This window comes from Leucopleurus acutus, assembly GCF_964270905.1.
Source record: "Leucopleurus acutus genome assembly, chromosome: 2".
Classification (NCBI taxonomy): Eukaryota; Metazoa; Chordata; class Mammalia; order Artiodactyla; family Delphinidae; genus Leucopleurus; species Leucopleurus acutus.
The window spans coordinates 28,585,239-28,612,142 of record NC_139143.1 but is presented as its reverse complement, the minus strand read 5'-3'; the positions used below and the strand labels follow the sequence as shown (position 1 = coordinate 28,612,142).

At 35.4% G+C, this 26,904-nt stretch overlaps 1 protein-coding gene across 4 annotated transcripts in view; it reads right to left on the bottom strand.

Moving 5' to 3' along the window:
- The window catches only part of CEP170 (centrosomal protein 170), a 152,247-nt gene that overhangs the window by 65,604 nt on the left and 59,739 nt on the right, over positions 1-26,904 (bottom strand). For all 4 annotated transcript variants that reach the window (XM_082834688.1, XM_082834689.1, XM_082834690.1 and 1 more), the window contains exons 3-7: positions 23,507-23,596; positions 16,288-16,366; positions 5,201-5,259; positions 4,942-5,104; positions 3,709-3,843 (exon numbers count right to left, since the gene is read on the bottom strand). In XM_082834688.1, coding sequence (XP_082690814.1) covers positions 3,709-3,843; positions 4,942-5,104; positions 5,201-5,259; positions 16,288-16,366; positions 23,507-23,596 — 526 coding nt within the window. The remainder of the gene's footprint in view (positions 1-3,708; positions 3,844-4,941; positions 5,105-5,200; positions 5,260-16,287; positions 16,367-23,506; positions 23,597-26,904) is intronic.

Genomic DNA, 26,904 nt, shown 5'->3' with positions numbered 1-26,904 from the left:
GAAGGTAGAAGAGCATACCTGAACTAAAATGAGGATAAATTCTCCTTTAATAGGACTCAAATATTCACACAATTTCAGGAGAACTTGATTGCTCTAATATTTGCTTCTAGGGTTCTTTGGGCTTTAAGGTAAATTGGTAGGAGATTCTGGATACACATGGACCCACAGAAAGGGACACAGAAAGTTACTAGGTAGTAGATTCTCTATTATCATTTTTGGAATGTTCACCTTTCAAAATAAATACTAAGATTTTACATTCTAAAAATTGGTAACCAAGAAGCAAATCACTTTTTGCTTTTACCAAAAAAGCATGCTTAGAGCACAAATAAACTAATCATTTATATTTCATAATCTGAAACACTAAAAAAACCCTTAATTTCAAAATGATGAAGTGAAATAGCATTCAATATACATTTTCAAATTTGATTCTACAATATCTGCTGGCATCATAAATTATTTCAGATTAGTAAACTGTTTCTCTCACCCTATATTTTAAAAAACTACAAATGATAAATCTGAAACAATAACATCCTCATACTAATATAAGAAAGCAAATGAGACTCTCATTAAGGCTTTTAATCAGCTGAATCTGACAGAGTGCTTCAAGCTACTTAACAAAAGACATATATCACTTAATTCCTTCTAACTCAAAAATAATCCCAAGATTATGAGACAGCTTTTGTCATCTGGCAGAAAAGATACTCAATGAGACATGAGACACAAGCTGGTAATCATTTAAGAATTTAGTTTCATTCACATGGATGAAATTACTACTGGATGCTTCACAGTTTGAAATTCATTTCATTACACTTAGGTACGAGAGATCAATTTTTTATGTCAATTTGTTTTGGAGTGCTTGTTTTAATCTTTATACTCTACGAAGTATATTCTTTTGGAGTGACTCTGTGTGTGTGTGTGTGTGTGTGTGTGTGTGTGTGTGTGTAATGACTGCTGAAATGTTAACTGTGGTTAAGAGCATGGACTCGAGAGTCAGGTACCTGGGTTCAAATCCCAGCTACACTATTTGCTAGCAGGCTGACCTTGTGAATAAATTCACATCACCTTGCCACCGTTTCCTTATTTATAAAATGGGGATGATAACAGTAACTACTTTTAGGTATCGCTGTGAGAGAATTAAATGATTAAACATATGCAGGGCACTAAGAAGAGTGTCTTGATAAAGGAAGCACCACTAAAGTGTTAGCTGTTGTTAATAAGTCATGGTTCTGTCTCCAGGACAAAATTTACATTTACTGTATTTACATTTATTGTAATTACATTGATTGTATCCTAGAAGATATGTATTTCAGATTTCAAAAGTTGTTTTGTGTGTGAGGGTGGAAGGATTTTTAATGGCTAGATAAACTCAGTATCACAATTATTTTCAGAATTTGGCAACAGTTAAATTCTGCTGTGTTTTCTTCTAAGTTAACCACCAATTATTAGTACATTGTTTTTTTTCTCACTCTCCCTTCTCTCCCTTCCTTCCTCTCTCTCTCCCCCTCCCCTTCTCTCTCTCCCTCTCTCTCTTTCTCCTAGGTGGCTCTAGTACACAATGATAATATAATATGTGATCCCTGAAGGAACTTATAGTTTAGATGAGAAGGCATACACACAAAATACTGAAGGAAAGTGTTACATATTAGCAATATATATAAACAGACATACCCTTTAGAATTTTATATTACCTGATTTATGTGTATACATGGCTGTGGGAGAAGAGCAGACAAGAATTAGTCTAATTTATGTGGAAATGCACTGGGAGAGAGCACTGAACAACTGGTAGTGGGATACAAGGCTAAGAAAGTGGGACAAAATTAGAGAGAGCTTTGACATAATATCTATTTGGCAAGCAAAAGGAAGCTACTGTAGTTTCTTAAAGAAAGGAAAAAAAATGGCAGCTTAGATTTATTATACAAAATGAACTGCAGAAGGGTTGAAACTGGAAATAGTTCAATTATGATTCAATGGAAAAAAAGGGCAACAGAAGTAGGTAATATAATGGATGAGGTGAAAGGAAGGGAAGACACAAAGATTTCATATAAAGTAGACATTCTTGACTGCCTTCCAAAATCCATTTCCCTTTCCTCCCTCCTAAAAGAACTCCAACATTCCCAGGTATCTCTTAACTCTTCCCTGATACAGCTCATGTGCCTTAGGGGAAAACTAACCCCATATTCAGCTTCAGGATGGGTACGATTGGCTTAAGGATAATCTCATAACCCTTGCCAGGGATTGGTTCAGAAATAAGCAGGTGACATACTCCTGAACCCACGAGAGGCCAATGAGATGACAAATGTGTTGAAAACTTTGGGGAAGGTTTTCAGGGGTTCTTCTAGAAGCGATCTTTGCTATTTCCCACTGGATGTGATCAAAGTAGCATGCACTCCAACTGCTACTGGCAAGCAGCATATGAGTACGAGGGGAAACTCCCTCAGTATGCAGCCACTGTGAATAGAAGGGCAGAGAGTCTGAGAGAAAATAGCTAGCTGATGACACCATTGAGATGCTGCATTAACCAATCCTGAAGAGGTTCAGTTATTTATTTAAGCCAGTAGATTTCCTTCCTGTTTAGTCTCAGGTGGCATTTCTATTATTTGCATTTGAGGGTATGCTACATAATACTAAGCTTCTGAGCTTGAACATGAAGAAAAAAACGTGTTGGCCACAGAAACAAGAAAACTGAGATGGGAATTTATTTGCAAAGTTCACAACTTTCAGTTTTGGGCACTTTAAGATCAAGTTGATAAGGCCAGCTTTCTAAGACTTGTACCCTGGTAAAATTAGAGCATATTTAAGAACCAGTGCTCTTATTCTCCAGCTAAGAAAAATCTCTTATTTACCTTGCAGAATTATGGTCAAAGGTAGAAAGTTGACAGAACTTCTGATGGAATCTATCCTTGACTCAGAGTCAAAGTTGGCTTTCCATACTGCTCCCTGGTGCCTGTATTTAATTCCTCCAGTTCTAATCCTTATCTGCTATTATCACGGAAACTGGCTGTTCATCCTTCAGTGTTGATGTCCTCATCAAGTCCTTATGTGACACACAACTGAGAGCTCCATTTATTTCCTGGAAATCTTGATTTTCTGGCTTTTCACTTAGTTCATTACTAAACTTCTCCAGCAACAAAAGATTATGTTCCTTGACTATTAATCTGAGAATGTGATCCAGAATTATTTCTTCATTCTGGCTGCCGAACAGCTAATCTTGTTGCTACCATACCCCAACAAATTGGGCATGCTGAGATTTTAAAGAAGTTTTAAACTTCATACAACATTTTGAACATAATAAAAAATTTTCATTTAAAAATATGATTATATGTTTGTGAATCTAATGAAAACACACAAAACTAGTTTGTATTTACTATTTTGGTCTAATTAAAACATTTAAAAAATTATTTTAAAATACTTAAAATGCCCAATTATATTACTTAACTATATATCAAGTTTTAACACCCTCATAAATAAGTTAAATAAGGAAAAATATTTTAAATAAAAGTGATTTACAAAGATATTAGAATTAATACTTTGAATCATTCATAATAAATAAATTTAATTTAAAATGACAATGTCATTAAAACATTCATCAACTATTTCTAACATATTAAAGAATAGGAGACATCTCTTTTAAGGGTAGACAGATTTTTGCTTCGATGATAAGTTCTTCCTAAAATACCTACTTAATGTCACAGTCTGAGATTTTTTTACCTGATGTTCCAGTTTCATGATTTTTCTCTTCAGGCTTGCCATTTGACTTGAAAGCTCTTTGTTCATCCACCTCATCATCCCCCCACCATGATGGCTGCCCATATAATGGAGTACCACGGGGCATAGCAGAAGTATCTGGAAAGAGGTGGGAAAAATCTGTCTAAAGCATATGAAACAGAAAAAAAAAATGCTTTTGCAGAATGCTAGAATTGCCCAGTTGATTTATTAAATGAAAAAGTACAGGTGACCCCTGAACAACACGGGGTTAGGAGCCTCAACCCTCCCTGCAGTTGAAAAATCGAGTATAACTTATAGTCAGCCTCCCAAATCCACAGTCCCCCCATATATGCAGTTCCACATTCGTAGATTCAACTAAGGTGGATCCTGTAGTATTGTAGTGTTTACTACTGAAAAAAAATCTGCATATAAGTGGACCTGCATAGTTCAAAGCAGTGTTGTTCAAGGGTCAACTGTATAGTCTAGATAGGTGAAAAGTACTCTAAGTTGAATAACTTAGTATTTGTGAATCTCATTCAATATTGAACATGATGAAATAAATGAAATTCTGCACTGGCTATTATCTAAGTAATGTAAACTGCTATAGCCCAATAGCTTTTTGTCAAAGTGTAATTAGTTCTTTGGTATATAGAAATGGCTCATAAATCTAAATATGAAGGATAAAACTAAATTTTGGTATAAATGACCGTTTTTTACTTTTTTTTAAAACCTAAGGGCATTGCACAGTAATTAAATTTAAACTAGTTGTTAACTGGACTAACAGATTTATGTTTGAGCAATCTGGTAATGTCTAGCAGTTTTAAAAATTGCTTTTGTACGAATGGGATTATCTATATAAAATATTTTTTACAGTTCCTGGAATACTATAAATACGATAATTATGATGATGTAGGCATTAGTGGACATTTCCTTTTCATTCATTTCAGTTACAATCCAGAAAAAAAAGTAGCAAACATGAAATAATAAAAATACTATAGGGCAAAATATATGTATTTTCTTCAAATATTTAAACATATTAAACACACCTACATACAACTGCCATATATGTTTTATAATGCTTTCTAATGAAGCACTGGCTGTATTAAAACCCACTCTGAAATTGTCATTATTATCATTAATTATTTTTATAAGGATATGGCCAAGCTTCTGAGAACAAAGCATGCAATTTCTTCATAACTGAGTATATATATGATATTTTGAAGGAGGTTAACTTACCGATGGCTTTTTCCTCAGATTTTAGTGCTTCTGTAGCTTTGTGTGGCACTTCTGCCGCAGTATCTGCTACCTTTGAATCTATGCTTTTGGCACATGCAGATTTCAATAATTCTGATTCTGAAGATTTTTGGGACAATTGAAGCTGAATGGTAAACTTCTCGTGCTATAAAACATTTTAAAATGGAAGTGAAATATACATGAGTGAAATCAACCCTAGTAAATGGTAGATTTACAAAAGAAATAAGTAAAAACTTTTTACCTTTAGAGCTTCTTCAGGGACCCTCATTTCTCCTCGTACTACAGTGAAAAGATTTGTATGTAAACAGGGCTAAGGAAGAATGTAATTTCAAAATTCTGATAATCAAGCTTAAAATGATCAAAGATAATATAGAAATTGTCCTATTTTCTACAGGTAGTTAACAGTAGAATGACTATATTCCCTTTAAGAATTAAATGTTAAAATATGCTCACAAATATAAAACTTTTCATTTTTAAAGACTAAATAAAATCTTAAAATCTAGCAAGTAATTCTAAACTTAGGTAATCATGGCCTTCAAGAAGCAAATAACTGGATGATTAACTGAAGCACAAAAGACATTTTCAGTTCTCACTAACAATAATATGACCACAAAGAGAAAGCAGCTGGATCAAATTATATTGATAGCTAATCACAAAAATCTAAAAAGAAATACGTCATCAGTGATTACCCAACAGTAAATCCTGAAGGAATTCAATTACTCCTTCTTCACAAGCATTGATAAAATGAAGTTCATCTTGAAAGTGCACAAGAAATGCTATAATTAGGATCTTAACAGCAACTACAACCACTCCTTCCCCCCATGAATTGCAATCAGGGTCATACTACATTATCAAACAACTGATTCTATACAGATTAGAACCAAAAGCTAGATATAATGAATGCTTTCATTATTATACCAAAAAGAACAATGCCTCTGTATATTAAAAAGATCTCTCACTAAACAGTAGAGGTCACATTTCTCACCATTACTTAACCCCGTAATGAAAGGACTTTTATAACCACATAGTAAATTCTAGTCTTCTTTACCAATTCAGAGCACCCATGACTTCAAGGGTAGAAAGCTTTAATTACCACGTGGGAGAAAAACAGACTTTCCATGCATAACAAGCAGTAAACTTGTTAACGAGTATTTGACCCATAGTTCTACTCATTAAAATAATAAAAACTCAGAATTTTTTAGAATTGTAAAGCGCTTTGGGAATCCTGTTCAATTCCATTAACCCACCTTCCCATTCTATAGAAGAGGAACTTGAGGACTAACGGGGCAGAACCCAAGAAAACAATCTCGTCAAATGAATACCAGGTCCAGGGGTTTCCTATCAGTTTACACTGCTTCCTATAACTGTGAAGTAATAAAATTTTCCTTTTTTGTTATGTACATATGCTGATACACATTTGTTGGTATATATGACAATATACAGTTCATAACTAAGTATAGCTAATAAAAAGAAAAAATCTAGTAACTTTGTTTTACCCCCAAGAAACTTATTAACAGCTGGAGAAGATTCATAGCATTCTTACATTTTCAATGTTAAACACAGCATCTTAAAAATATTGAAAGCCATTTCTATTTCTTTCAATGGGAAACAAATGATTTTAGCCTGTTGTGTTTTCTGATGCTTCTAGATTCTCCTGGGAGAGCTTTTAAGGCTACTCCTCAAGGCTAGTCTGGGGTATTCTCTTTAGATTTAGACTTTTTTAAGATCAAGGAAAACTTATAAGAGGGTGTAACTCATAGGTTCACACACTTTACCTTACAAAAAAATTCCTGTGTGGGGCACCAAAGCCCTCAAAAATCCTTCTGTTTAGGTCATGAATTTACCTGAGAACTCTGGTATGACTACGAGATTTTGAGACTGCCCTAACCTCAGCTTTTCCCTCCAAAGCTACTATCTTCCTAGTGGTACGGACCCAGGTAACTGTTTCTAACCTGGTTAATTCAGAAAAATGACAATCTAAGGTACAATTACTTATGATGTCAATAAGTTACAAAATATACAATACAGTAATATTAACTATAGTTGTATGTCAATTATATCTCAAAAAATCACAGAAAAAAGTTACATGCTTACTTAAATCTTCCTTACTAAAAATCATTAATCTTTATAGATTATTTCCACATTTCTTTAAATAAGAAACAACTGAAAACCAGACAAAATACATAGAACAATGGTCTGCAAGACAATCAACACCAGGTAACAAAAGACCAATGTCTTGAGTGAAGAGGAACAAAGCAAAGTGAGCGCAATCACTGCCCCAACTCACTACCTTAAGAGAGCTTCCAAGTCACACTGCAGGCATGGGTAATCCAGGCAGAACCTGGCACTCTCTGAGCTGTGGAAGACAGAGGGTTGAGAGTCTAGGGAGACCAAGGTTCATGGGACTGACTACTGAAGAGAAGAGAGCTTCACAGAGATATAATTCCAGAGACTGTTACAGGGACTTGCTCAAGTATTCAGCTGAATACTGATCAGCACATTCATTTGAGAAACGACTGGGACAAGAACCACTTGAAAGTATTAGAGTGCCCAGTGCTCAAGCAGGGCCAGAAATGGTGTCTAATTACAACAGCCAAGCTGGAAAACCTCAGGTATCATGAGCCACTGGATAAAGCAGGGATTGGCAAATTGTTTCTAAAAAGGGGCAGACAGTAAACATTTTAGGTTTTGAGGGCCATATGATCTCTGTTGCAACTACTCAACTCTGCTGTGGTAGTATAAAAGCGGCCATAGAAATATGTGAGTGTATATCGCTGTGTGCCAATAAAACTTTATTTACAAATACAGCCTGAGAGTCAGATTTACCAATAGTTTTGCTGACCCCTACAGCAGAGTACACAGGAAGACCTTGCCTCTGTAGTGGGGAATTAATTAAGCACAGACTAATCTTAGAAGCCTAACAAATCTTAAAAGCAAGACTCAACATAATGAAATTGTTTCCAAGTAACCTGTTTCCCAGAACAAAGCTCAAAAATATTTATAGGAATCCAAAAATACATATAATACTCAACAAGGTAAAAATTCACAATGTCTGCCATTCAGTCAAAACTTACAGTGAATGCAAAATTCAATCAAAACTGACCCAGGGGATTCTCTGGTGGCACAGTGGTTGAGAGTTCGCCTGCCGATGCAGGGGACGCGGGTTCGTGCCCCAGTCCGGGAAGATCCCACATGCCGCTGAGCGGCTAGGCCCGTGAGCCACGGCCGCTGAGCCTGCGCGTCCCGAGCCTGTGCTCCACAACGGGAGAGGCCACAACAGTGAGAGGCCCGTATACCGCAAAAAAAAAACCAAAAAAGAAACCAAACTGACCCAGAACTGACACAGATGTCAACAAACATGTTAACACAGTTATTGTATTGTTTAAAAAAAATAAGTAGAGACTTGGAAGATACCAAAAACAAAATCCAAATTGAACTTCTAGAGCTGAAAACCATACTGGATGGGTTAATTGCAGATTAGACACAGCCAAAGAAAAGTTTAGTAAACAATAATAACAACCCAAATTGAAATGCAGAGAGAACAGATAATTATTAAAAAATAATAAATAGAGCCTCAGTAAGCTAGGAGACAACTTCAAGTAGCCTAATATACATTTACTTGAAGTCTTTGGAAAAAAAATAGGGAGGACAGAAAAAAAAGATCTGAAGAAATAATGGCTGAAATTTTTTCTAAATTTGATTAAAAGTATTAACCCACATATCCAAGAAGCTCAAAAATCCTCAAGCACAAGAAACATGAAGAAAACTACACAAAGGCACATTATAATCAAACTGCTCAAAACCAGGGGAAAAGGGAACCAATGCAAGTGAGAATTCAGTGAGTGGAGCAACAACTTTAAAGTAACTGAAAGAAAAGAAATGTCATTTAGAATTCTATGCCCAGCAAAAATAACTTCCAGTTGGCTTCCCTGGTGGCACAGTGGTTGACAGTCCGCCTGCCGATGCAGGGGACACCGGGATCGTGCCCTGGTCCGGGAAAATTCCACATGCCGCGGAGCGGCTGGGCCCGTGAGCCATGGCCGCTGAGCCTGCGCATCTGGAGCCTGTGCTCCGCAATGGGAGAGGCCACAACAGTGAGAGGCCCGCGTACAGCAAAAAAAAAAAAAAAAAATAACTTCCAGTAACTAAAGTGAAGCTTTTCCAGACATAAAAAAGATGAAAGAATTCATCACCAGCAGAGCCATACTATAAGAAATATTATAGGAAGTTCTTTACATAGAAAGAAAATGATACTAGATGAAAACATGGATCTATAAAAAAGGATGAAGAACACAAGAAATGGTAGCTACATTGGTTTAAGATATGAGTACAATGGCCATAAAAATCTTAAGATATTTTTCTTATTATTTAAATCTCTTTAAAAGATAACTGATGTTTTACTGATAACAGTGTAGAATGGGATTTGTAACATATATAAAAATGAAATGTATGACAACCATAGCACAAACGTCAGGACAGAAGAAATGAAAGTATACTACTGTAACGCTCTTACACTATACGTGAAGTGGTATAATGTCACTTGAAGATACAGCTTAAAATTAAGGATAAAATTATAAATCTTAAAACAACCACTAAAATATTTAAAAAGTGCTACAGTAATAAGCTAACAAAAGAGACAGAATGAAATCCTAAAAAAGGTTCAAATAATCCAAAATTAATTAAGAGAAAAAGAAAAAAAATGGGGCAAATCGAGCACAAATGTCTAGATGATAGATTTAAGTCTAACCATATCATTAAATGTGAATGCTCTAAATCCCCAAATGAAGGCAGAAATGATCAGATTGAATGAAATAGTAAGACCAACTATATGCTGCCTAATTCAAATGTAGAGACAATAGGTTAAAAGTAAAAGAATGCAAGAGATATTCCAGGCTAACACCAATCCAAAACGAATGTCTAGACAAACCAGATTTCAGAGCAAAAAATAATATTATCACAGACAAAGCAGGTCATTTTATAAAGGGGATCAACTCATCAAGAGGACACAATAATTCTAAATGTTTACATAACTAATAACAGAGTTTCAAATTACATGAAGCAAAAACTTCTGCAAGGAGAAACAAACCCAATTATAGCCCGAGATTTCAATATCTCTTTCTCAAAAATTGATAGAACAAGTAGACAACAAATCAGTAAAATACAGAAGATGCGAACAACACTACCAACTAACCTGGCCTAACATTAATAGAATACTCCAACCAAAAACAGTAGAATACACGTTCTTTTCAAGTACATAGAGAATATTTACCCAGATAGACTAGATATATTCTGGGTGACAGGACAGGATTTGAGATATACATAGTATGTTCCTGACCACTATGGGATTAAATTAGAAATTAATAACAAAGTCTCTGGGAAAAATCTCCAAATATTTAGAAACTAAGTAACAAAGATTAAATAACCCAATGATGCAAAGATCAAAAGAGAAACTAGAAAGTATCTTGCATGTTAAAGCAGTACAGGCATACCTTGTTTTATTGCATTTCCGTTTATTGTGCTTTGCAGATACTGTGTTTTTCACAAACTGAAGGTATGTGGCAACCCTGCACCCAGCAAGTCTATCAGAGCCATTTTTCTAACAGCATTTGCTCACTTTGTGTCTCTGTATCACATTTTGGTAATTCTCACGATATTTCAAACGTTTTCATTATTTTTATATTTATTATGGTGATCTGTCATCAGTGATCTTTGATGTTACTATTGTAATTGTTTTGGGGCACCATGAACCTCACCCATGTAAGATGGTGAACTTAATTGACAGATGTTGTGCAAGTTCTGACTGGTCTACCAACTGGCCGTTCCGTTCCTCTCCTCAGGCCACCCTATTCCCTAAGACACAATGACATTGAAATTAGGCCAATTAATAACCCTATGATAACCTCTAAATATTCAAGTGAAATGAAGAGTCACACATCTTTCACTTTAAGTTAAAAGCTAGAAGTGACTGAACTTAGTGAGGAAGGCATGTCAAAAGCCAAGACAGAACCAAAACTAGGCCTCCTGTGCCAGTCAGCCAAATTGTGAATGCAGAAGGAAAGTTCTTGAGGGAAATTAAAAGTGCTCCTCTAGTGACCACATGAATGATAAGAAAGCTAAATAGCCTCATTGCTAACATGGAGTAAGTATGAGTGGTCTGAAAAGAAGATCAGACCACAACATTCTCTTAGGCCAAAGTCTAATCCAGAGCAAGGCCCTAACTCTCTTCAATGAAGGCTGAGAGAGGTGAGGAAGCTACAGAAGAAAAGTGTGAAGGTAGCAGAAGTTGGTTCATGAGGTTTAAGGAAAAGAAGCTGTCTCCATAACATAAAATTGCAAAGTGAAGCAGCAAGTGCTGATGTAGAAGCTACAGTGAGTTATCCAGAAGATCTAGCTAAGAATTATACTGAAGGTGACTACAATAAACAACAGATTTTCAGTGTAGACAAAGCAGTCTTCTTTGGAAGAAGATGCCCTCTAGGACTTTCATAGCTAGAGAGAAGAAGTCAATGCCTTGGCTTCAAAGCTTAAAAGGGCAAGATGACTCTCTTGTTAGGGGCTAATGCAGCTGGTGACTTTAAGTTGAAGCCAATGCTTACTTACCATTCTGAAAATCCTAGGGCCCTTAAGAATTATGCTAAATCTACTCTGTCTGTGCTCTGTCAGTGGAACAATAAAGCCTGGATGACAGCACATCTGTTTACAACATGATTTAATGAATATTTTAAGCCTACTGTTTGAGACCTACTGCTCAGAAAAAGATTCCTTTCAAAATATTTCTACTCCATGACAATGCACCGGGCCATGCAAGAGCTCTGATGGAGATGTACAAGATTAACGTTGTTTTCATGCCTGCTAACAACAACATCCATTCTGCAGCCCATGGATCAAGGAGCTATTTCAACTTTCAAGTCTTATTATTGAATAAATACATTTCATAAAGCTGCCATATACAGTGATTCCTCTGATGGATCTGGGAAAAGTCAATTGAAAACCTTCTGGAAAAGACTCACCATTCCAGATGCCATTAAGAACATTCATGATTCATGGGAAGAGATTAAAATATCAACATTAACAGGAGTTTGGAAGAAGTTGATTCCAACCCCCATGGGTGACTTTGAGCGGTTCAAGACTTCAGTGCAACAAGTAACTGCAGATGTGGTGGAAACAGCAAGAAAACTAGAATTTAGAAGTGGAGCCTTAAGATGTGAGTGAATTGCTGCAATCTCATGATAAAACTTGAACGCATGAGGAGTTGCTTCCTATGAAGGAGCAAAGAAAGTGGTTTCTTTTTGTTTGTTTTTTGGCTGCACCGTTCGGCATGCAGAACTTCCCTGACCAGGGATCGAACTTGCGCCCTCTGCACTGGAAGTGCAGAGTCTTAACCACTGGACCACCAGTGAAGTCCCAGAAAATGGTTTCTTGAGATGGAAACTCCTCCTCATGAAGATGCTGTGAAGATTTTGAAATGACAACAAAGTATTCAGAATAATGCATAAACTCAGTTGATAAAGCAGCAACAGGATTTGAGAGGACTGACTCCAATTTTGAAAGAAGTTCTACTGTGGAGAAAATGCTATGAAACAGCATTGTGTACTACAGACAAATTGTTCTTGAAGGGAAGAGTCAATCGATGTGACAAACTTCACTGTTGTCTTATTCTAAGAAATGGCCACAGCCACCCCAACCTTCAGCCGCCACCACCCTGATCAGTCAGCAGCCGTCAACACTGAGATGAGACCCTGCACCAGTAAAAAGATCGGGACTCGCTGAAGGCTCAGATGATGGTTAACATTTTTTAGCAATAAAGTATTTTTAAATTAAGGTATATACAAATTTTTTAGACATAATGCTATTGCACACTTAATAGACTCCAATGTTGTTCATAAACATAACTTTCATACTCATCGGGAAACCAAAAAATTTGTGTGACTGGCTTTTTGCAAAATTGCAGGGCTCTGCAACTGAAACCATAATATCTCCAAGGTATGCCTGTACTTAGGGGAAATTTTATAGCACTAAATGCCTATATTAGAAAAGAAAGATCTTGAATTATCTCAGCTTTCACCTAGAAGAAATTAATAAAGACAGAAATCAAAAAGAAAACAGTAACAGCAAAATTCGATTAAACCGAATTCAATTAAACCAAATTTAAATGGATTTGGGGGAATATTCTTCCCATTTTCTCCACAATATCTGCTCTACCCACAGGATATGCTGTCAGTTAATGGTGACTCCACTTTTCTAATTGTTTAAATCAACTGTACAGTCTTGGGTTCATCCTTGACTCTTTTCTCTTAGTCTACATCCAATCTAATCAAGAATATTACTGGCTCCATCTTCAACATATGCACAGAATTCTATCATTTCTCACTACCTCTGCTTCTGTCACCCTGGTCCAAATCTCCATTATTGCTCACTTGGAACTACTGCCAACTACTGTAACAGCCTCCTAACTGGTCTCCCTCTTTTCACCGCTGCCCACTTAACCCCTTAGTCTTTGAAAAAGAGTAACCAGAGGATTCTTTTAAACATATAAGTCATTATCACATCACTCGTCTGATCAAACCCTCTAATGGCTCCCCATTTCACTTAAAGTAAAAGCCAAAATTCTTATAGTGGCCTATTTAGGGTGATACACTCTGGCTCCCCATATTCTCCTACTCTTCACTGGCTCCAGTCACACTGACTTCTAAGGCTGTTCCTCAAATATGGCAAACATGCTCCTGGTTTAAGTCTTGCACTTAACTCTTTTATCTGCTTGAAGAGAAGTTTCCCCAGATAGCTCCATAAGGCCAGTGTCTTTACCTGCTCCATTGCTGGCTTCTTAGTGAAGTCTTCATGAATAGCCTTTTTATTTTTATTTATTTATTTTTTTGCGGTTCGCAGGCCTCTCACTGTTGTGGCCTCTCCCGTTGCGGAGCACAGGCTCTGGACGCGCAGGCCCAGTGGCCATGGCTCACAGGCCTAGCCGCTCCGCGGCATGTGGGATCTTCCCGGACCAGGGCACGAACCCGTGTCCCCTGCATCGGCAGGCGGACTCAACCACTGCGCCACCAGGGAAGCCCAGCCTTTTTAAAATTATAACTTCTCACTCACCAGCAGTAGCTCTCTGTCTCCCATTCACACTTTTTCTCCACAGAATTTATCGCCCTCTATTATCCTTTTTGTGCGTGCTGTCAGTTCCCTCCAACCCCATTAAAGTATAAGCTCCAGGAGGACAGAGACTGTGGTCTGTTTTATTTAGTACTGTACCCCAGACTGCAGGGACTGTGCCTGGCACGTGGGAGACATTTAATAAATAATTGTAAAATAAATGAACTTAGGCTTCCTTACCTGCTACATTTCTGGCTATCTGGAGATATATTACCTCCTTCTAAAGTTTATCTTGATTACTGCAGCATTTTACTATACCTCCTGAGTTTATAGTCATTTCTTAAACTTGGATATTTCACTACTTGCTTTTCCAAATCAATTTCTCTGGTTAGAACAAAGAACTTTGGGCAGATAAATTCTGTTTCTTAGTTCCAGTCTCAATTCATGGTAAAATGTTCTTTCTATTGCTGTGGCATTTTAATTAAACAGTTTTCAATTACAAGGTATAACAGTTTGTAGACTAGCTATTAAACTTAATTTTAATTATGAATAATGCATGATAGTGACTTCAGTCTGGTATCAGAACAAATAAATTTGTTTTTAAAATTTCATCCTATCTAATAAAATTTCTGCCACTGAAACAGCCCAATGTTCATTTATACACAATCTTCAAAAATCAAAAGCAATATGAGATGCTATTTTTAAATAATGAAATCAACTGAGCCTAACCTGAGGATCTGGGTAGTCGTTCTGGCTCAACACTGATTTACAGCCCTGAAAAAGTCCTTGGGAACAAAACATTTGTCCCAGGAATTTTCGACAGAAATATTGTGAGCAAGTATATAAGAAAATATTAGTTCTCTATTAAGAAATCATTATACAATCTATAAAAGATGAGTTGCTTCTCAATAGCTTCTTCTTGATTTAAAATTCAAAGTAAACTTTATAGAGTTTTACTGAAACCCAAATTTCCTACTATTTTCTCATGTTTTGAAACAGCTGATGTCAAATGAATTGAGTTACTTAAATTCAAAATATACCTGTATTTACTTTTTGATGAAACTTATGTTGGTAGAAATAACCCATGAATAAAAGGCTTAATGCTAATTCCTAATCATTTTACGTGATACATATTTTTTAAAGGATTTAAAATATACAAATCAAAGGTATTAATGTTTAGTGGTTTCACTTTTCACATGCTGCTTTGGCTCTACAAGTATAAAGGTTATATGATGTGCTACAAAACTATTTTTTTCATAAATTTTAAGTTAAATCTAAAATAAAAACTAGTTATGCTCTAGGAACAATTTTAAAGTATCAGTACATTTACTTTACCTAAGTATCAGCTCTACTTAGCTGAGACATTTTCTCTACTACAGTGATAAAAGTACATCCAAGTTGCCAGTACATTTGATACATTCCTTAATATCAAAGTCCAGATAAATGCCATAAATGAAAAAATTAAAAGTGAAAAAAAAACATTCAGCATGTGTAATATCCGTATTTTAATTAAATATAAACAAGTTCTTTTTACAAAGCTTTTTGCCTTGTATGAATAGAAATGCTTTTATTCTTCTTCATCCAATCATGTCCCTTCTCTTCACTAGTGATTCTTTACTAGGAGAATACCATCATATCCTTATTCAGTTCTTAGCATCCTATTTTCAAACAAAATAATTTTAAATACATGCTAAATGCATAATGTACTTAATCAGAGAGTGTGGGTCTCAGAAGACACAGGATATGGAAAAATTTGAATTGAAGGCAACAGAGATGGAATGCATATAATGGAGTAAAAATGGGGACAGAAGGAAAGATAGGGTTAAATTCTTTACATTCCTCCCGGAGGCTGACGTGTGTCATTATCATTTAACCAGGAAAAAAAAAATCCCTGGGCTGGGCTACTATTACACACTCTCTGTCCTCTCCCCAGTTACATTCTTTGATACCCAAACTACATATATAATAGCACTGCAGGGATACTTCTGCTGAAACTATAATACAGAGTGAGGAAAAAAAAAAAGAGTCCATTAACTTTTCCAGGATTATTTTTAGGAACAGGCATTATAACAAAAAAAAAAAGTATTATTTTTAAACATGTACTTTAGTTTGGAAGGGCACAGAGACTTCCAGCATGCCTATATTATGAATTCTTATGTCTCAAGAAATGTTAATTTATACCGGAGTAAAGATTTTTGAATAAATTTAATAAATGCACAAAATCAATAAGGATATCATAACCAAATCTCAACTTATCTTCAAGTTTCAAGGTGATGTAAGTTTGTTCTGGAATTCTTACATCATTCACAAAAGTCTACAAGAGAAAAAAAAAGATGTTAATTTAATATATGAAGTATTAATTATTAAAATTTAGACAAGCAAATACTCAAACCTTATGCTTTACAGTGTATATCAAATGGTGGCTAATACAGCTTGTGTATCACCATAAAATGTGCTATGCATCTTATAGGCTAATAAATGATTTCATACTAAGCCCTTTATTACTATTACAAGTAACACACAAAGAACCAGGGTGCGGTTCCTCTGAGTCTACTATGCTGCCATGACAAATTTAGGCACCTAAAAACGACGTCAAGAAAAGCTCTGACTCGAAGCTAGAAACTGTAAAGGGTAAAATATAATATAGCTCTCGATATACCATCAGGGCCCACTGGACTCAATTTTAACTTTTCTGGACAACTGTAATTATCTGTGAGGATTGAGGTTTCATTATTTTTATTCCTAGAAGTCTTCCAAAGAACAAAAAGAAAATTTACTTAAAAAAATTGAATAAAACTCATTCTATTTTACAATTGCCAACGAGTCCTTTGGACCCTTTTATGAATTTAAGATACTTTATAGGACCCTTACATGAATCTAAGATACGTGATAGATACATTATTTTTTCTGTATGTTGAAACATTGTTTCATCATCATAATCCCGTAAGTATTTAAACTTATCAATTACTTCTAACTTTGTTGAAAATGACCAAAATAATAACAGAAGAATGGAATTACCTAGAACATCACTATTCAACAGAAACGCTGGAAGCCACAAATGGAAGCTACACATATCCTACTAAATTTTCTAGTAGGCACATTAAAAAGGCAAAATGAAAGAGGTGAAATTAATTTTGATAATATACTTTTAATTTAACCCACACATCCCAAATAGTACTATTTTAACAAATAATGAATATGAAAATTAAGAAGACATTTTACATTCTTTTTTTTTTTACCTTTTTATTTTTAGACTAGTCACATTTCAAGTGCTCAACAGACACACATGGCTAGTGGCTAGTGCAGCGAATAGCACAGAGCTAGATGGATGATGAAATTGTGAAATAAATCATTACTATTGCATCAACCTTTAGGTTTCTTACTGCATGGCCCAAAATATTGCACCATCTTCCCAAGAAGATATAAAAGACATCTGGAGACACCATCTGTGTCTTTTTTTTTTAAGCTATCAAAGAGCACAATTGAGAATTCAGAATTTTTTATTTAACATCCATAAAGGCAAAAAAAAAAAAAAAGACAGGAAGATATTTCACAATTATAAGGTAAATACAAAAAGTAGAGCAGCAGCACTCTAGACTATAATAACAATGATAAAATGATAATAACGTAAGCAAAATATCAGACCAGGAGTCTTCAGGTGAAGATAACCCTAGATGAATTTTCCCTAACACAAGAATTGATGAGAAGTATGTTTCCAAAGTCAAAAAGAAACTAAGATATTTTTCATCCAGTTAGCCTAAATCAATAAGAAGAATCATGCAATATTTTTTAACACAAAACTGATGATTCTGTATTTTAAAAGAAATTTTGACAGTTTTCACTCATTTTTTAGTGTTTGTGTTTCAATACTCATTTGATTTAGTATGTAAGTGGACAAATGATCAAGGCGGGTATCTATACAAAGGTAACTAGAAGGAAAGAGACGACGTAGAAATAAAATTATTGAATTGATCTTGTAACTGTTGTACTATTTTGCAATTATGGAAGAAAAAGAAAATGACTTTCCTCTTAAAATTTTAAAATGTCAAAGTCTTAAAAATAATGCATTTTGATAATGCAAGAGCAAGAAAAACTAGAAATAATGGTAAGCTAGAACTAGCTAGAGATGTCCTTGAAATCTGAAATCAACATTTATAAAATAGATATATATCCCAGAGAAGGCATGACAGCTAATGAACAGTTAGTGGCATTCAAAGAACAATACCCATTTTGCATGTTATGTACCTTTCAAAACCAGGAAAACATGGAATAAAAATTTGAGTCTGTCATGCCTCATTTTTATCAAAATTTCAAGTTGTTCTCTCACCTCTTTTAATTCTTACTTGTGTAAACTATTTGTAAAAAGACTTAAGAGGTCCATTGGACACAGATGGTTAATGGTGATGACTATTTTTCCTGGCATACTAGAAGTTAAAAGACCTAGAATACTCTAGATTTATAAAACATAGAACAATATTATACTTAATTGCCTGGAATGCGAACATCATATAAATACCCAATATGTTTTTCTTTGATAAGCTGAAACTTTAAAAATTACTTTACTCTTCCCTTTTAAATTTCATTTTTTCCCATCTTTTATGTTATTGGATTTGAGATGGCCACGATACCTTACTTGGGAAGGTTCCCTCCATAATAAGGAAATTTAGAAGGGTCCTGAATGTTATACAGTAAAATATATAAGGGGATTCTCAAATTCCTTTGCACAGCTAGCACTTTGTAATATGTCATAGAATACCAGTTTCTAAATCTATCAAAAACAAACAAAAAAATTAGAAGTTGCAATCTTATTCCAGATATAAGGAGACAGAAGAATGCTGCTAAAACTCAAGATCACACATTAGTATGATTTATGAGTAATCCTAAATAAGTTTCTCACATGCTTCACAGAAAGACTGAAATGTTAATACAAAGAAAATTCAAAGGCTTCAGGCATTTATAAACTCTAATTTCAGGTTCATTTCCAAACGAACATTTTTAGAGTGTTTTAAGACATATCTTGAGTTTACCAAAATATTCTATATTAATTACAAAAGACAAAAGCTGAGGAAAATGATGGAAAAGAGAAGAATAAAAGAAAATGTTAAATAACTGATGTTTGGTATGCAGAAGATAAATAATTAGGTACATGGTATAAGAGAGATGCCACAGTTCTAAGCCAATTTATTTAAAACTATCTCAACCTAAAATACCATAATTACTCAAAAGGCCTAAGATGAGCTCTAAGATTCACTCAGAGCTTATTGCTTGACTCTCTTAAATGTTAAGCACCTACTGTTTTTAACATATGTACTAGGTACTTTCAGAGATTAAGAAACACATAATTTTAACCTGCTGGCATTTATGACAGAAATATTCCCTAAGGTCTAAAATGGCTCAGGAAATATGAGCCAGACACGAAGTTTCAGCTCGCAAAATGTTAAGTGAAAACACTTGGGAGCAAAAAGTCTCCTGACGGTTGAAAATTATAAAAGGAGAGAAAATTTCAAAGGGCTACAGGAAAAAAATCACTTAAATAAATCAATTATGAAGCATTTTAATAAATTAGATATGGAAAGAAAAATAGGTTTTGTTTCTTATGTCAACATCATTTGATCACACCTCTACCTGGTAGGTAGGACAGGTGAGGACAACGAGGCACAGGGTGCAAAGTAACAATCAAGCTCTCAGAGTTCAGAAGCAGAATTACTGGGATTCAAATTCAGCTCTCTGAACTACAAATCCCACATTCTCTGCACATCAAGGAAGCTTGGATGCCCAAGCCAGGCCAAGCCAGCTCCCCAAACTCCCCCAACCAAACCACTAACCTCAGAGAAGCAAACCAAACCAGCTAAATATCTATTTAATTTACATACAAATAAATCACATAATTGACAGTATAAAATCATATAACCACCATGTACTGCATTAATGCTCTGGGAAATGTGAATGGAGTGGCCAGCAGCACAACTACCTCAATCATGTTGTCAGTGAGAAAAGTCTCGTCTTCTTCCCCTAACCACTCCTTTCATACCTTCCTCCTTCTATGCCATACTGGTCTGATGCTGCAGGAACGCCAGTGTGAAAGGGGACACAGCAGGGGCTGGAACACAGGGAGGTGAGGTGGAATGGGATGGGAGTGCTGCGGCAAAGGTCAATGGTGACTATCAGAGGTGCAGGTACTCCAGTGCATGGAGGGGGCAGGAAGAACTGAAGGCAAACAAGGGCTCTCATAGAAAGAGAAGCTTCCAGGGGCTTGCAGGGAAATAGCCTACTATCACATCAGCTACAGAACCAGTTCCAGCTTCCCCAAGCAGAACAACCTCATTTCTGGTAGTAATAAAAGCAAGTGTGGACCTAGGTAACTTGGGAGTATATTTTAGGGTAGGGTGAAAGGAAGTGAGAGTGGAAGTAGTCACAGATAGTTGTTTATAAGTTGAGTTTAGTTGATAAGTGCTTTCCAAAATAATTTAACTGTGTATGTATTCACTGAAAAGTATGTAGGCTACAGGATGCTAAACTTGTTTTAACTGCTTTTCTTACCATAACAAGAACAGTAGTAACTAACACTTACTGAACTAGGTGTTTAAAACTATTAACTTATTTATAGCTTCACAACTACCTGAGAGGAGTACCATTTTACTATTTCTGTTAAAAAAACTGAGGAACAGAAAAATTAAGTAACTTGTCCAGAGTTACCTCACTAGTAAGAATTCAAGCTGGGCTCATAACCACCTATACTGTGCCCCTTCTGAAATTACTACTTTTAACCTGATGCTCAAATTTCTAGAATTATATGAATGTTAAGAATAAACAGGCTGTGAATAATAATCTACAAATTTTCTATGAATAAAATGCATGATAGCTGGTAGTTCACAGACTTTGGCTACGAAAGTCCATTCTGGCATATTTCCTAGGCTATCCATTTGGGTAACAGTGCATTTATCCATTTGTGTAATATTTTGAAGTTCTGTACCAGGCACATACTTGTCACATTTAATCCTCACAACAATACTACAGAGCAGGAATTATCATTTCACTATTTTAAAGCTGAAGACAGGTAACTAAATTTTGCATTGAGGCTTCACATTCATAACCTTCAACTCATTACATTTTTGCACAAGTTTGGGAACTAATATGAATATATATGAGGAAACCGAATTTCAGAGAGTTTATGTAATTTGTCCAGGGTTATAATGCTGGTAAATTACAGACTGAGATTCAAATCTAGGTCCTGACTTCAAGTTCAAAATGAAGATGTCACTCTCTGTGAGTTATTGTATTTCAGACAATTAGTACAATCAAATTATAAGAAAGGTCAGCCTAGATAAACTTAGAAGTTAATATTTCACCTGATATTTTTTACAACCAACATCAATAATTTTTATATTTGATCACAATGCTTTAAAAGACTAAAACACTGTGATGTAATTCTCACTTATTATTTTCCAAGATATAATGTAAAGACACCTAAGAATAGCACTGTGGTCAAGACGAAACATTCTAGGCTTAAAAACAGAATATAACATTGTTAAAATATTCCACATATAAAAGTGGATTAAAATTTTTCTCTATAAAGTCTTTCATATAGAAAATTCATTCAATTCCATTTGAAAAGATTTACTGGGTTCATGCACTGTGCAGAACCTTGTGCTAGTAGGCACTGTGGTGTACTTACCAGAAGCAAAAGGCACATGAACTGTTCAGAAGCACATAATCTAGCACAGTGACAGATATGCACAAGCAGATTTAATACAAGGCTCATAAAGCACCCAAAACAGAGATTAAAACAGAAGTTTGTAGGTGCGGAGAAGGAAGAGAGTAACTCCTTAAATAGCACCTTGGAATCGAAATGCTTCCTGACATGGCCCATGGTAAAACAGTTTCTACCTCATCTGCCTATCTTTTTCTACTTTAATCCATTCGAAATGTTAATAAGTCAATATTCTTAAATACCTTTTCTCTGCTCCCTTCAGGAAGATGTAGAATTGGGATTTTACTTTTAAAAGTAAGTACAACTTTTACAAATGACAAGGCAGATGGAAGAACTACTGGGCTGCAGAAAATCTAACAAATTATTTGGAGAAGACAGTATAGTAGGAAAACTACTGTTTTGGAGGTATGGCAAGGAAAATGTGATGGAGCATGAATCTGGAAAAGTGGGTGATGCCAAATGTGAGGTATTTCAATTCAAACATGAGGAATTAAGACTTAGTTTTAGGGCTTCCCTGGTGGCGCAGTGGTTGAGAGTTTTAGGGCTTCCCTGGTGGTGCAGTGGTTGAGAGTCCGCCTGCTGATGCAGGAGACACGGGTTCGTGCCCCGGTCCGGGAAGATCCCACATGCCGCGGAGTGGCTGGGCCCGTGAGCCATGGCCGTTGAGCCTGCACGTCTGGAGCCTGTGCTCCGCAATGGGAGAGGCCACAACAGTAAGAGGCCCGTGTACCACAAACTTAATTTTATGTGTCATGAGAAACAAAGGTGTGAATAAAACTAACATAAAAACAGGCCTACAAAAAAAGTATCTCAGTGAATAAACATAAAAGTCCTTCAGTAGCAGGCCGATTCAGGACAAGAAAAAAAAAGTTTTACCATATTTGCCAAATTTCTGCAGATGTTTTTCCATATAATGTTTAATGTATATTTTGAAAAGAAGCAGCAGTTAGAAGAAGTTTGGATACATTTAATTTCTGTTAAAGTCATTTTAAGAAATTCAACAGCACAGATCTGAACAAAATTATGTTTGCTCATGTTAGCAGAGCCATGAGAGAATTGAGAAAAAATAAGATAAATTATTCAATACTTTAGCATTCTCTTATTCTGCAGCTACTTACATTCTGCCAATGTAGAAAGATCAAATGAAGAATTAGGAAAAAATTCACTGCAGTAACACAAAAATCTTCAATGTAGGAAACCAAAGAAGCAATAATAAACACTAGTATTTAGATCATATACCACATTTGTTAAGGTAAATGGATGTGTTTCACTCCTTTTTACTCTAGTATAGAAGATCCTCCAACCATCTGGTACCAAACCACGTTTGCATCTTTTTTTTCCAAAGTTAACCCACACTTCTCTGACTCCCAAGAGTGCTTTTTTGCATTCTTACTGTCATGACTTTCCACGGCTTTATCACATATAAATTCAAGCCATTCAGTAAGGGCAACCTTTATCTTAACCTCCTTAAAGAAGTCTTTTTTTAACCACTGGATAATAACAACCAACAACCATCTGAATTCCTGTTAAGTATTTACTACCAACATCATTTCTTGGGAACATGGGCTACATTCATATTCTACTGTATGGTCCTCAAAGTGCTATGTACCTAGTAAGCATTTAAAAGTAAGTGCAAACTAGAGAAAAGGAAATATAACACAAAACAGGATTTTGTGTTATATATGTTTTCTTACAATATTAAACAAAAATTCAAATAAGACAAAAAGCAAACTCTTAACTTACCCCATTTAGGCTGCCCAAATCTTTCACCAGATGTTCATCAGTAGAGGCATCGTAATTGATTACAGCATGTTGCTTATCCACACTACGAGACTGAAAGAAAATTCTTTAAGTTAATAAGCACAAGAAAATGCTAGAATAAATAACAAAAACAAAGATTTTTGTCTAAATACTTTATGTTAATAAGATAGCAGATAAATATACGGAAATACCAAAGTAAAAGTAGGTTCAATAAGATTTAAACTGTTACTATTCAACAGAAATTTGGCATCACTTCCCAAAGAGGAAAGCAGCCAAAATTTTAAGACATTCTTTTCTACCAAAGTCACACGTTCTACTTTTGAGAGAATTTAATTCAGTTGACTTTGTTGAATGTATCGAACGACAATAATTTTTTTTATAATCTGAAATTCTTATATGGAAATCATGTGAAGTATAATTTTATGTTTTATATACCTCACTGTAAGAAAAATTACCATATAGGATTTACATCTTTCAATACCAAAGATTAAGGGACAAAATGTAATATGTTCCTGAATAAAATTATCCTCACTTAAAACATGGGTTCTAAAACTCATAGGAGAGGTCTAAGAGAGAAAGAGAAAGTCAAAAGAAGGAATTAGAATGGCAAACTGATTTTTGAAAATTGCTTTTAAGTCTCTTTTAAAGTACACACACACTCTCTTTCTCCAGAGCTTAGTGAGTTATCTGCAGATGAAAGTAGCTCAGAGATGAACTACAAGCCTTTGGAAATCTGTATCCAAAGGAAATATCACTACAGTCACAGGAAGAAATAGTCTGAGAACCACTGAACGTGAACTCAACAACCATTTACTACTGGGTCACTATGTGAACCTTGCTATACTAAAAGCAAAGGAAGCATCCAAAATGGGGAGGAGATATAATTTTCAGTTTCCAGTACAGCATGTAAGGAGCTTGGAAGTCATCGTTTCTATCCTCATAACAAGAAAAAAGTTAAATTGAAAATCAAAAACTTGTCTTAGTTTCATCAGAAAATTGAGGTCATAAGGTCAACTGCCACTCTGAAATCTGGAGAGACAGGCAAATACAGAGAATCATAGCTCACTGCTAGCAGTTGAAACTACCGCTGCAACCACCAACTGGTAGGAAAGCTTACAGGTTAAATGATTAATTGCTGGAAACTTGAATGATGTCAACTAGCTTGAAAGCAAGAACTCCTGGGGGCACAGCCTTGGCGGGAACACCATTTTTTCATGAGTTTTGCCTCCAGAAGCCCCACAAAGACCTCAGGGTGAGGATTGGAGAAAAATCTTCTCATGCTTCTGGTATGGTGAGGGGGAAAGTAGTCATTTTGAAATACACCCATTCTGTTCTCCTCAGCAACAGCCTGTCCTCAAGGAAAACTACTTTTCCAGAGCTCACCCAAATCAACCAGTGTGGGTTTTACCAGAGCCTAACTGACATGGGAGAATGGAAATAGCCAACTCCAGCCTCACCTAGCCTTCCTGTCTCACCTAAGGAGGTGAACAAAAAGCTGAGATGTACTTGTGAAGGTCAAAGACTGAGAACTAATAGTACTTCAGCATGCTTCCCCTCCTCCCAAACCTTACCATCATATCAACAGGGATCTATAAATAACTATTATTATTACCATTACAATGGGAGTTACAACACAATAGAAAAACTGTAAAGCACTATATAAGAAGGAGCCTCTAGGAAAACTCAAAGACAACAGGGGAGAAAAAACCAAGGACAGTATAGGAAATATTAATCTCTGACACTTGTAGCTATAACAAACAGTAAACACAGCCTTACTCCTAGCCACATTAGAAAAATGGGAAAGGTCAGCAACTAATAATAATAAAGATATAAATCCTAGTTGAAATGATCCTTTCCAAATAAATATTACGAAAATTAAAAAGTCCCTTACCCAATTAGCTTAAATTCTATATTGAAAAAGTTTTGGTCTTTCAGCACACAAAACTCTATATTAAAATAACTGACATTAGGAAGAAACAATATGTGACCTAAAGCAATCTTCCAACAAAATCTAAAGATTTATCATACATATACTTTTATTCTTCTTAAAGGTTGATCTGGGGGGGGTTGTTTTGTTTTTTCTGCAATCTCAATTTCTCTAGGACAAACTGCAAATCTCAGAATTAAGAGTAACTTCATGAATAGTACTATTATCCCCACTTCTCTGCAGCTTGCCTGAAAAACCATCTATTATGGCAAATTAGACTGCTGCAAAACACCTGCACTAAATCTAAAAGTTACTTAAACTTTGTTTTTATTGTCATGTTTAAACTGTCACTATGTTTAAATTAATGAAGTACTAAATTCAGTTATTAGGGTGATAAGAAGCAAATGAAGCACGACTACAAAAATAATTTCTCCAAGTTGAATTAGTCTAAGGAAGAAAAAAAATCTCTACATGTTGTAAGGCAAGTGAGAGTTCAAGTATATGCAACCTCTAAATAAATAGTGACTAGACTACCATAAATAATCTCTCTGTGAGGAAGATAATAGAGAAAGGGCAGAAGTTCTTAGAAGAGAGTATGATGAAATTCAAGGAGAAAATATCTAAATGAGACTTGAGGAAAAGAAATCAGAAAGGAAAGTGAAAATTTACTGTTAGATATGGGGAAAAAAAAATCAAATGGCTTCTCACAGAGTCAGGGAATGGCAGCTTTTGAGGGAAGTCTACATGGCTCAGAGATATGGAGAAAAAACAGTTTGAGGAGGAAATAATTTGAAGCGGCCAATTCCCTAAGTTTACAACTTGCTAGAAACCTGGAATATTCTGAATCTGACATGCACCCTGCCCTCAAATCGTTTATGGGGGTAGATAATACAAGAACACCTGCTACTGAACGTAGAACACACTTAAGAAAATGAGAGTCCACTGAGATGCCACTACAGCTTTGGAGATTGAGGAGTGAAGGAGTGGGCACATTATATGGAACCAGAAAAAGCATCTTTTTTCTTTGTTTAATAAAGACCTTAATAACTTTTTGAGAAGACTAGTCTTATGAACTCAAGGCAAGGGATTTCATCGGTTTAGAAATCACAGGACAAGTCACTGCATTTGTGTAACTCTTCAAAAAATAACAGCCAATGAAAGCAAATAAAAGTCTGTTCTTATTTATCAAATGTATTCAAGGTATCAATGTGTTTCTGTACCCATCACAGAAACTAAGCAGGAAACCAAGACTATAGAATATAATATGTCAGGTAAGTGGCCAAGAAAAACTGAGGGAATAAAAAAGATTTGTTATTTACATCTAACCACACAAACATTAAACCATTTTCATTTCCAGATAAATTCACACTTCCTCTAGATTAAACTGAGCCAGAAGAAGGTGCACTGCAACTTAATTTTCACAACCCATTTGAGCTTTTCAATAAAAATTTAA